The sequence below is a fragment of the Morone saxatilis genome, unplaced genomic scaffold, assembly GCF_004916995.1.
Source record: "Morone saxatilis isolate NCDOM2014 unplaced genomic scaffold, NCSU_SB_2.0 Contig14, whole genome shotgun sequence".
Lineage (NCBI taxonomy): Eukaryota > Metazoa > Chordata > Actinopteri > Moronidae > Morone > Morone saxatilis.
In genome coordinates, this window is record NW_023339696.1 from 6,944,437 (window position 1) to 6,957,600 (window position 13,164).

A 13,164-nucleotide genomic window follows, 5' to 3' on the forward strand; every position below is an offset into this window, starting at 1 on the left:
AGAGAGAGAGAGAGAGGGAGGGATGGCAAAACGCAGGGTCAGATACATTGCACTGTAGTCTAGATGATCGCTGACGAGAAAGGAGAGAAAGGAGACACTCTGAGACACTTACTGCATGCTTGACTGGCCTTTAACTTCTGCCAGGTTGTTTGGGCGCGTGTGTCTCAGCCTCAGCCTCTCAGTTCATAACTGGTCCCTCATGCACTCAGAAGGTGTGAAGTCTCTCAGTACATCAGAGTCTCTGTCAGCACAGACAACAACAGGACAGGTGGTGCTCGGAGCTTTGTGCTCCACTAAAGTACAATTTATAATAGGCTATATTGTTTTTTTTATGTGCATTAACACCTATTTTTACTTAATTAGGTTACAGTACAACAGCCATTCAGGGTCTCCTTTAACTGATTGTGTCATTTTGTTTATATACTGTAATACTACCCCAAACTCTTAACTATGAAATATATTTATTGCTTAAGACACAGCAATCCAATGATTAAACAGGCTTTAAAGGCATAGCACTCTCTTTGCTTGTGTTGCTATTGCAGCCTGTCTGTGGTTTGTTTACAAGAACGGTCTGCTCCTAGTGCAGCAGAGTAGAGCGACGCTCTGTTTTACGCATCTATGTCGGTGAACTAAGGATTTATTTTGACCAAACCAGAGTTATTAATTGTTGGAACAGTGTAAAGATTAACAAAAATGTTTTTGGTGAGTTTTATTTTGTTTCTGTCCACTTTGAAGTTACAATGTTACAATTGTAAGGTAAAATTACTATTTTTGTCTATGGAGTCTGGTGGCAGGTTAAAACAAAAGGTATGTCTCTGTAGGGTTTTTTTTTTATTTCAGTGGCAACTGAATTTCATATGTGTAACCTTTAAATAAATCCCCGGGTTTAACCAAACAAACTTATTTGAAACCCAAAATGAGCACTGTAAATGTATCACCCAAAATATCTGTTGTAAACCCATTATTGACCTTAGTTCAACACTGACCTACTGTACTAGTGTTGCAGTCAAAGAGAAAGTTTTACCTCTTATAATGAAATAAAACTGGTTAATCTGGCCACACTGTTGGCTTGTTTACAACCTGTCTGATCATCTGACCGCTCTCATTTTGCATACCTCAGTCTCACATGACACTTGCCCTTCCCCGTTTTTGAATTCATCACTGAACTCTTGCCTCACATATCATCCAGTATATCACCACCTTTTTATCAGCACTGCGAATAGACAGTAACTTTACTCTTGCTCTTAAGAAATTACAATTTCTTTTTATCATTTCAGTTGTTACTTTTGAACAATGGCCCTGAATGTTGATGCATTGAAACATAAAAATACTTTCCAGGCTGAGCTAGCAGCACAGAAACAGCTTTTAATGTGTTTTTGCGTCTGAGTAGATACAGCAATATGGCTGCTAGAGATAGGGATTCATTGCCCAATGCAGCCACCCATGCAAAAAGCATATACTGTAAGCACAACAATGTAAGCTGTGACCCAGTTTGGTTAGAAATGTACGTTAAACATCAAATTTTAAAGGGATCATATCATTTTACTGCAAAACATGTGCTGCTTCTATGTGAGGTCATTTCATTGCAATAGTATTACTACCATTTCTGTCTTATATATATATATATATATATATATATATATTATTTTTTTAAACCTATGTCTCAGTGGCTGCACATATTCCCATGCTATAAGGTTTAACACAACACTTTGGCCTATGATATATGGTGTGTCACATACTGTACTGTGTGGCCTGCTGCCAGGCCGCACTACACCAAGCAATATCCTTGACTATGACTTTTCAGTGCTCTGGTGCCCTAAATGTAAGCACTTGCTTTGTTAAACTTTCATGTTCTCAGGCTTCAGGGTTGTTTTGCTGAGCATGCATGCTGCTACACATTTACTCAGTCACACACACTCACGCCAAGCAGCCTAGCCTCTCTGTGTCAGCCGCTGATCTTTACCTTGCATTCATTGTGTGCTGTGGGCATAGTATGATATCAGTAATAATATGTGACCACTTTAAAAGGATTGTGTTTGTGAAATTCATATAATAATGAGATTATTTATTCAAACGTGGGCAGAGAGTGAATAGAAAACATTAAAATGAATTCAAAAGAACTGGATGCTAGCCTGAATTTCCTCTGAACCTTTCCCTGGACTACAGGCCAATCTCCAATCTCTTTCTATCTGAACTTAATAAGGGTTGTCTCCGATAAACCTACTGCTCATTTGTCATGCAACATTCTTATTGACTAATTTCACTTTGGTTTTAAGTCTAATTACTCCACTGAAACTGCAGCAGTGAAGGTTCTTAACAGCCTCCCAGTTGACATTAATGAGACTTATCATGTGACTGCTGTATTTGATACGGTTATGAATGCTGGTGGAAGAAGTGCAGCATTTATTTAATTTATTAAAAGTCCTGCATTCAAATTCAAATGTATTTATGTAAGTTGAAGTACTCTTTATGCAGAATGGTCCAGAGGGTTAAGTTAAGATATATTTTATAATAATATATGATTACTACTGATGCAGCCATATGCAGGCAGCTTTTTAGCCCTGCACTTTTGATAGAGACGTTCATGTTCCCCTCTGACTTTTCATTTAGCGCCATCATCAGCTCAATATTTCCAATTACCTTATTGCTGCTGAACATAAGAATGGTGTCATTGTGAACTTGTTGCTGATATTAGCAATCAGCTCAAAGCACCACTGTGTCTAAATACAGCTTCACAGAGCTGCTATGGTAGACCCTCAGTTTTGTTATGTTGTGACTAGTCGAGGTGGAGCTTTTATTATCGTGTATATACTGTTGGGTAGTTTAATTTACAAGAATGCATCATATTTTATGAACTGATCATGTATTCTTGAATTAAGATTGTATTCTCAAGAGTAGGCTACTGGTAAATAATTGTCATATATGATACATGTAAAACGTACAAGATTTCCTTACAGTGTAATTCTCATCTTATATCTAAATTATATACTTTTGGATAAAATAAACCCTACTCTAAACCAAAAATGTTATACCTATTATCTTGTTCTATGTATTCTCTGTGGGGGCACTTTTGTTAAGTTATGAAGTTGCAGGTTTTTACAGTAAATGTCAGTCTACTGGTACCTGATGCAGCCACTACAAAACCATACAAAATACATGATTTGACAAAGAAAACAATAAAATCAAACATTTGTCTTTTGTGTGTATTGTTAAATAGGTAAAACTGGTGTATAATATTTTCATAATTATTTATTCCATAATATTTTGAGCTTTTCTGGCTACGTGTGAGCTGTGTGTTCAATGTGTGGGTTTGTTGGCGCGTGTGAATCCTTGCGTGCATACTGGCATGAGTACATAGTGTGCGTGTGCGTGTACTTGTGTGAGGAGAACAGGTAGACAGCTCTCCACACTGACCTATTTTCTTAGTCAGACGCTCACAGGGGAGGCCAGCATCTCTTCTCTTTTGGTCTCCTGAGACGAGAAAAAGAAGAGGGAGGAGATGAATCAGAGGGAGGAGATAGGAGCGTTACATACCACAGTTCATGGAGGGAGATAGACTGAATGAACTGGGACAGAGATGGAGCAGTGAAAAAATGTCAGCCACTGAGGAACAGCTTTATTAGCTCGATATCGTACATTTCTGATTTTATCTAATGGGGGGAGTTTGAAGTGTTTCATGTGGTGGTAAAATGCTCCCAAACCTCAGGAGGACATATAGATTCTCAATTAAAGGGAGAATGTGTCAGTCGACATCAGCAGAGTTGGGGGATTTTCCATTGGCAAGCGCGATATGCTGTCGTACTTAAAGTGTCTAAATTTGTCACAAGTGCATGTATTTTTAATGCAGGTGACACCAGGGGGAATCAAACCTCTAATCCCACGCAGTTCTCTTCTGAGGGGACGATGTATGCTCTGTTTGCGTGCGTGTTATCTGTAGGTCACTTCCTTTCTTTGCATATCTGTCTTCTTCCACACACCACTGCTGTCTGTTTTTATTCACATCTATCGCTCCTTCATCTCCTCTCCTCTCCTCCTTCCTCTGGTTCTCTCTGTCCATTAGGAAGCACTCAGGACTGATGGTCAGGTTTAAATTGAGATTTAAAGTGATTAGGCAGTGGATGCATTTCTGATTATGATGTGCTTTTACAATGACCCAGGATGCTTCGCCCGCACTTCAGTATGAACCCATTCAACCCCACAGCACTGCGAAGACAGTTTAATTGTACAAAGAACCAGTAACACAAAAAAAAACAGTACATTAGAGTCAGATTTTTGTACAGTTAGTTATAAATATTTTTGCACACCATATTTCTTACTGCATACTGCATATAGTGTATATATTTTCATTATAGACTTATCTTATATCTTCAGAATATTTGTATTTTTTTTTTCTTTATTGTATTTTTACACGTCAGTGCTTTTTGCACTACATTTCCTCTGTGCTGCTGTGTCAACTTGAATTTCTTCCACGGGGGATCAATAAAGGAACATCTTATCTTATCTTACTGGGCTACGAAAGCCACCTTTAAGTGTGACTTTAATTCAAAACATGAGACAATGCTCCAAATCCCCTGCATTAAGTGTGTATCATATAGTTTTATCATGTAGTGAACCCCATTTATCATATTGTTCACCACTAAGCAACATACATCCGGCTGCTATTGTATTAAAGCTACAGCTTCCGAGATTGACCAAGTCTAATGCTGTATTCAGTATTTTAAGTTAATATGTTTGATTAACTATGCAACCTTTTCATTTCTCACTGCTGACAAAATCCACTTTTTGTGCATGTTTGTTGTTATTTATTTATTTGTAAATTCAATTACTATGTTAAAAATGATAAAATACCAATTTTCAATAACACTTTTGGAGGTGAAGATGGACAATTTCTCCAAAAGATTATTCTAATACAGTTCTGCTTTATTTACAATTTTAAGAAATCTGATGTCTGCTGCTGCGAGCTACATTTCTGAGTATGAGATATGATTTATGTGTGAATCAGCAACAGTGAGTCATTTTAAGACACTGCAGCAGGTGATGTCATGCGTGTCCTACTGACCATGACTGATGTTTGATTGTTGTTGTTTGTGCAGGAGATCTGAACGCTCTGAAGGAGAATGCCCTTATCCTAAAGGAAGGAGTGACATACAGACTAAAGATAAACTTCAAGGTAAGACGGACAGATGCAGTCCCGGAGGTATATTAAGGACGGAGAGATTTACTGTACACAACATGGATTGATTGCTTTGTATGTGGGTGGAATCAACAAACAGAGGATCAGGTATTTACTGTAAGTGATAAAGAGAAGGAGAGAGAGAGACAATGCTGAGTAAGCCACCGTGTACTATACGATCAAACCACAATATCAAACAAGGCCATTATCATATTCAATGAGTCTATTCATGGGCCGTTTAATTTTATAGTGCCAGTAAGGATTAATGCTGGAGAGGCAAACATCAGTAAGTTTCTCATCTCTGATAAATTAGAAAGTCACTGCTTTTAAATGTCCTTGATTTTAGCCATGACATGGCTCTATGTCAGTCTGTTAGTCCACTTTAGTCCAGACTGACATTGTCATCCATATAATGTAACAACTACTGGACAGATTTCCATGAAATTTGGTGAACATATTCATGTGATCCAGAAGAAGAACCCTGGAGCCTTTGGTGATCCCCTAACTTATTTCAGGATGTTTTTTACTCATCCTGTGAGAGATATCTGAATTTTTCCTCTGGCGCCTCTATAAGGTTCACATTTGTTAATTTCAGTGAAATATTGTGACAAATGTTGGATGGATTGCCATTAAATTTCATACAGACATTCATGTTCCCCTCAGGGTGAATAGAAATCACTGTGATGATCCCTAGACTTTTCCTTTAGCGCCATCATCAGGTCAAAATGCATGGCTGTAGACTCTTCTTCTTTACTTGTTAGTTCTATCAGAGGTAGATAAGAGTAAAAATCCAACACAGTTTGCACAACGATAGTGAGGACAGGGTTGGTATCACCCTTACTCCTGTTTGCTGCCTTTAATGCTTCATTTTGTCCCAAAAAGACGAGTGGTCAAGAAGTTGTCAACTGATTAAGAAAGTTACACTCAGTTTGTCAAAGACAAAAGCACCAAATCCCTCCCAGTTATAAACACAACTGCTATTTTCTGGTGTGATATCAAAAAGAAGAAACCAGCAGTAACTGTGATTCAAACCCAAAACGCACATCAATTACTAATTTCCATTAACTGTTCCCACTAATGCCACTCTTCCCAGCCTCTTAATCTTTGTTGACTTTTTATTCTTCTTCCTAACATCACATTTTTGTGTTTGTCTCTTGCTCTATCTGTCAGATCTTTGTTGTTACCCTCCCCTTTTTCTCACACGTCCATCCTCTCTCCTCTCTTTTCCTGCTCTGTTACAAATAAACCACTCAATGTAAACACACAGTAGCTATTTCCCAAGCTCATGTCCCCCATGTCCTCTATAAATAAATACAGACTGGGGATGTATGAAATATTTTTGAAAGGAAAATCAGTACAGATATCCATGAGAGAAAAAGTGCACCCAGAGGCTAGAGGGATTATTTATGGAACAATTATAACATTAAGAATGATTAAATATTTTTACATTTGTCCCATCAGTCACAGGAACAAGAATGCAACAACAAACAACAATATCAAGCCAGGAATGCAAGCTGCTTCACTACTGGCAGTTTTTTAAATTTTTTAGGGGGTGTGAATTGTCAGTAGTTTTTACTGTTTGTTCATCATGTCTCTAAAACTCAGCGGCAAGAACTGGCTGAATACCAGATCAATAAATTATCTAATGGTCTGAGAGTGATTCAGATTGTTTTATTTCTGTACTAGCACACTGAGATCTGGATGAATGTTATTAGAACAAAAGAGAAATTGATCAAAAATGAAGACAGAAACAAGGGACAGTAAGAACTTTATTTGGCATATATAAAAATGTAAATGTAGGGGCTAGCTGCCCATTTAATACACAGGTTTTTATTGAAATGGAGAGACTGTGTGTATGTGTGTGTATGTGTGTGGGTAGACTGGAGGCAGTACTCCAGGGACTTGGCCCGGACGGGAAAGGGAGATGTACAGAGAATGACCAAACAGCTCAGAGTGACTGACTCCGCTCTGACACCTGCTGGCCAAACAGCGTCACTGCCGTCTTTCAAAGCAGCTTCACCCAGCACACAAACGCTCATTTGTCACATTAGTGTGTGTTTTGCCTGACATGTTCTTGAAAGCATGAAAGTGTCAGAAAATTCACTGATCCTGATGATGTCACTTTGGGTTTGAGATTAAAAAGTTAAGCAGAAAGCCTGTTTTATAAACTGAAGATGGGGGTTTGAAAGAATAGAATAAATAAAGTAAGTTGCATAACTTGCATAGTATCCACTGTTTGACGCATGCATATGCTTTTGTAACCATTCTTTTTAAAAAGCTGTCTCATATGAGTCCACCAACCCCAAGTGCAATACTAAATTGTTGGAGTAACCCTTCAAATGTAAAATGTGCAGAAAAGCTACATTTTTGTTTGAGTTCCTTCCTGGTGCTCCACTTTTGTTTGTAATCAACAGAAAAGTCCATGAAAAGATTTGATGACTCTGTGTGTGTCTGCAGGTGAACAGAGAAATTGTCGCTGGCTTGAGGTACCATCAGGTGACCCAGAGAAAAGGAATAACAGGTAAGTTCAATTCAGCCACCATATGATAAATGTACAAAGTGACAAGAAGCAACTAAACACATCAATGTCATTCATGACTAGCAATTTGACTAAATACAAATAATTATAAACGCAACTAAGCAGCCATCATGTGCGCTGCTGCAGGAGAGAATCTGAACATCAGTTATTGTACTGGATGAAAAGATGAATGCAAACAATTTCCATTTAAAATTCAAAATATGCCACTTATCTTGTATGCAAGTGAGTGTACAAGAAAGTCTACGTGTATGAAAATACACATGTATACATCATAAACCTAGCTTATAAACTCTGGGGCCATCATCAAACCTCTAAGAATTACACTTAAAGGTCCAGTGTGTAATGTTTAAGATGATGTATTGTCAGAAATAAAATATAATATTCATAACTATGTTTTCATTAGTTTATAATCACCTGTAAATAAGAATTGTTGTGTTTTTGTTACATTAGACCCACAACCTCTGTAGATATAAACGGCTCATTCTAAGGTACCAAAAACATGAAGATTCCTATATTCAGGTGATTATACACTAATGAAAACACACCTATGAATACTGTTCACACACTAGACCTTAAAACTGAGGAATGAAAGATAATACACATTTATCAAACAACTCCTACTTACAGCGAGGTGTAGGAGCATCACATGCTCAGACAGGGAATAAGTGGACTTACCTGCCATCTGCCCCATTGTACAAAAATTGTTACACATTGTGCTTCTTCTTCAAAAACACATAATTTTTTTTCTTTAAAGTGATTTGTGTGTTGCACCCTTGATATCTCTATTGGAAATTATCATGTGGCATTAACAACAATCCAATATATTTATTAGGATGAAATCACAAATTAGCTAAATGAAATGACAAGAAAACCAAACTGGAGCAACAAATTCTGCTGCTTATAAGGAGAATTAAATATATGTTAAGTGCAGATAATGAATGTGCATAGAAAGTGATTACAAATGAAATAATTCCATCTCTTCTTGTGTTTGGACCAATGAAGAATGCAAAAAAAGGAAAAATAGTTAACATTCTGTCAAACAGTCAAACCAAATGCAAATGATATGCTAAAGCTACCCTATTCTGAATAATACATACTGACTCAGCTAATGTATTATTCATCATGATCAACGATATGCTTTTTTTCAGACCTACAGTCATCCAGGACTGACTCTTCAACAATAATCCACCATGTCTGAACAACCAATCAGAGCCAAGAATGGGAATGAGACTATCAACTATCTCTTTCTCGGCTCTGATTGGCTGTTTTTGTTCAGGCGTTGTGGATGGTTGCAAATTCCATTAGGAGCAGTGGGAAGAGCCAGAGGGACCTGATTTTTTCACAGATTATCTTTCTCATGTACTACTGTCAGAATATAGTGAAAGTTTCAACAAATATAACAAAAAGTTATTTTTATAAACGTTACCTAATGCAGCTTTAAATCCAAAATCTCACTTTTAGCACACTGATAAAAACCGGCTCTTCTGTTGTCTGTGTCCATTTTGTATCTTCCTGCAGTGGACAGGGTGTCGCGCATGGTGGGAAGTTACGGCCCAAAGGCAGAGGAGAATGAGTTCGTATGCCCGGCTGATGAGGCACCCAAAGGCGTGATATCACGTGGCCACTATGGGATCCGTTCCCGCTTCATCGACGACGACAAGAATGTCTACTTGGACTGGGAGTGGGCTCTCGATATCAAGAAGGACTGGAATTAATAGAGGGAGAGAGTGAGAGAGATGATGCTCTTCTTCCCTTCTTTCACTCTTATTCTTCCCCTCCCCTTTGACCTTCCCCTCTTTCCCCCTCCTACTCGTCACCCTGTGAGAGCAGCCAATGCAGTGGCCGAGACAGGAGGCTCCATTTCTCCTCTTACTCCTTATTCTTCTCTTCTACCCTTTACTTCCTTGTCTGTTTAATGCAGGTCTCCTGAAACCCATGTCTGACAGGGACTTTTAGAGGAGAGAATCCCCCGTCTCTCAGCCTTCTGTCCTTGCATCTATGTTCTTTTTCCAGATTCTCCTACATCTATATCCCATTCATCTGGAGTTGTCCACATGATGAGGTTTTTTTGGACTCTCCCATAGTTTCCTTTCTCCCACCCTTCTTTCCTCATTCTTTATTGTGCCCCTGCCTTCATAAAGCAGCAGTGGTCAGTCTGAGGCACAAAGGGAAATACAATATATACAATCCATAATTACAAACATCCAATATCTGTCAAACAGAGTTTTCCAAAGAGAAGAGATGAAATATGTCAATACAGATTGCATTTGGATGCTCAGCAAAAATTATGGGTTCACATGTTGGAACACAACAACAAGAGAGTTGAAAGGGGGAGCGCAGAGGGAAGCGACATGAGGCAAACATATTGTGTGAGATGAAAGGGAGAGGGGCATGTTGGTGTTTTGAAGACAAAGGGAAGTTAGTTACCGTAGCTGATTTTACTCTCTCACCAACACGGTCAATCAGTAGGAGCTGCAGTAGAGGCTGTAGGTGGGGTTCGATACACCTGTGTTAAGTGCATAAAAAACCTGAGGGGAGATGCTGAAAATTTGAAAAACCAAATCAAAAACATGTTTTACACTTGTCTGATGTTGATTTGGAACAGACTTAGAGAATGAATCATGATGTACATGAGGTATGTAACTTTAAGGTCCATTGAAGAGTTGAAAAATGGCAGACAAAAACATCAGATCTGTGTGGAGACTGTAACATTCCTCAAATTAATTTGAAACTAACAGACATGCTGTATTTCCAACAGCTGTTTATCTGGATTACCCAACTTCTAATAATTGCATAACAATAGTGGAAGGAAATGTGCATTAATTTGCATTTTCTTTGGCAGATTTTTGGTTAAAGTTTGTGCTATATTTAGATGGAAACTTCGCTTGTGAGAAGCTCACGGAAGCAATTAAGGTACTTAAAAACCGCTGGAATGCACAATTTGCATCAAAATTCATATAGACAGACATGATGCACATATATTTTGATTCAGTGCAACTCACACTTTTCGATGCTAGAATTATCTTCATGCATAACATCCATAACATCCATAAATCCTCTTAGAAATCATCGGAAAAAGAGGCTGCTAACTTGTTGAGAATCATCACATTTTCACAGTTTCTTCAGTATCAAAGTAATCCAGTGACAGTTGGCTGTACATTCATGGGTAAACTGCAAACAGGAACTGCTAATTGCTAATTTGGGATGTTTCTAACAGTGCCAATTTGCCAAATTGTAAACAAATATACACAAGAAGACGTTGTGTGGCGGGCTCAAGCTGTAGTTACGCTGGATACATTGTTACATCTTTCTTCAGAGTTTTAGGGAGTCAGAGATGTAACTGTATGTTTTATTCCATGTCATAGGGTATTGGTTGATTGATTGGTCTGTTATCTGATTTGAAGGAAGACTTTTATATCAATGATGTTAATAATTCTTTAAATTATGACTTAAGTTTTCATGGTTTTGCCCTATAGTTGCAGTAAACAAATCAAACGTAAATACTAAATACTAAATACACTCATGCAGAAAAGAACTTATACAGTATACATAATCAACTCTACAGGAAGTAAAATAATGTATAGAATAGAATGATATATAGAAAATACCTTCTGACCATCCAACTATTGTCTTTTCAAAGCATTAATAAACTGGGATGAGAAAATGAATCACCTCCTCTCACAGACACAAGATCTTTGACTTGTGTTTGATCAGATTTAGACATGGTGTATTTTAACATTGCAGTTTGCTTTCAAAGCAGTTTTCTCAAGTCTTTGTGGAGCTTTTTGAAAGAGCAGACCAATCAAAGACTGTAACTGAACTGTGCATATTGTAGAAAGAGATGCATGCATGTCCTTTAGGATTTGATACTATTTGCTCAGTGAAAAAAAAACAACAAAATTAGCCCTTTCTAAACCTCCATACCAAGGACACAAGATGTGAATAAAATTCTGCTTTGAACATTAATGAAACATTTTAAGATGGTAGCTGAAAGATGGAGTACTGTCTGAGAAGTAAAGGATGAATTAATTCTCCTTAAAAAATAGGAAATATTATTGTGTTAAGTCTTTGGATATGATATTGTCATTGTTGCTGAAAATATTGAACATTGAAATACCATTTGAAATCGTTGTGATCTAAGACTAACTGTAAATGTTGGCTTGTTGGGTGTTGCATGGTTTAGCAAGATTCTCTCTTCCTTTTTTTACAACTTTATTGTAAAATTTAATGTGATTTTGAAAAAAAAGATACTGATGCAATATCCAGATGTCAATGGTTGCCATATACTGCAGATACAGTATTTACAGGGATATTTTTGAAGGCACAGCTAGCTGGAAACATTTGTCTGTGTCTAATGCCCCAGCCTGTAACGATCAAGTGCTGCATCCTCAAATATTGGTGTCAAATCTAGTATCCTGTATCTTTTAATAAAGGCAATTCAAACAACCAGTCAGATGTCTCTTTTGGATTATTCCTGCATGCACAGTTTGACATAATCTGTGGAATATGCTTGTTGTAACAACACATTATGTAATAACATTGCATTATGTAATAACTTGAAAACATGAACGTAATATATCCCAGTTTGTTCATCTGTACACATGTTATATTTTTAACAATTAACCTCAATTAAACTTAAATATTAAATAAGACCTGTGGTGCCGCCCTTCGCATTATAACTGACCCTGATCTTAGTCTAAAAGCCACATGAAAGCAGCGACAAGACAAGCTTCTTATCATCATAGAAATACAGCCAGACTCAGGGAATTCATGCCAAATACCAACCTGGAAAAACTAATTCACACTTTTATTTCTAGCACTACTGCAATGGGCTTTTCACACGGCTTCTCAAAAAGACCATTAAATAAGCTTCAACTTATTAAAATTGCCGTTCATAAAGAAAAGTGCAGCTCCCACTTTTCATAATAGCCACCCAAAATATGTGTTAATTTATTACGAAATACATTTATGTTTGTAAAATCATTACATAATGAAGTCAAAATGTAACACATTTTGTCAAGTCATTACACAGCGAGGACACAGTTAACTTCAGTCTGAAGGTAATCCACCTACCAGCACCTCTAAAGCTCATTTTGCACTTATGGAGGGAATTTCTTGGTGGTGGGGAGTTGCCAGGCAACCAGTGGAGACTTCACTTTGTAATCAAAGCATGTTAATTAGTGAGCTTTAGACGTGCAGGCAGGTGGATTGTTGGACAGAGTCAGGCTAGCTGTTTCACCCTCTTTCCAGTCTTTTTGCTGAGCTAAGCTAACCAGTTGCTGGAAGTATCTTTAAGGTCCACATTTAGGAGGATCTATTGGATATAATATTCAAAGGTATGTTTTCATTAGTGTATAATCACCTGAGTATAGGAATCGTTGCATTTTTGTCTACAGACGCTGCGGGTCACCTTCTATTGAACTGCCATGTTTCTACAGTAGCCCAGAACGGA

At 37.6% G+C, this 13,164-nt stretch overlaps 1 protein-coding gene across 1 annotated transcript in view; it reads left to right on the top strand.

Moving 5' to 3' along the window:
* The window catches only part of arhgdig (Rho GDP dissociation inhibitor (GDI) gamma), a 24,620-nt gene extending 12,513 nt beyond the window's left edge, over window positions 1–12,107 (top strand). The window contains exons 4-6 of the mRNA XM_035655008.1: window positions 5,094–5,170; window positions 7,631–7,694; window positions 9,231–12,107. Coding sequence (XP_035510901.1) covers window positions 5,094–5,170; window positions 7,631–7,694; window positions 9,231–9,427 — 338 coding nt within the window. The 3' untranslated portion in view covers window positions 9,428–12,107. The remainder of the gene's footprint in view (window positions 1–5,093; window positions 5,171–7,630; window positions 7,695–9,230) is intronic.
* The last annotated feature ends 1,057 nt before the right edge of the window (window positions 12,108–13,164 follow it).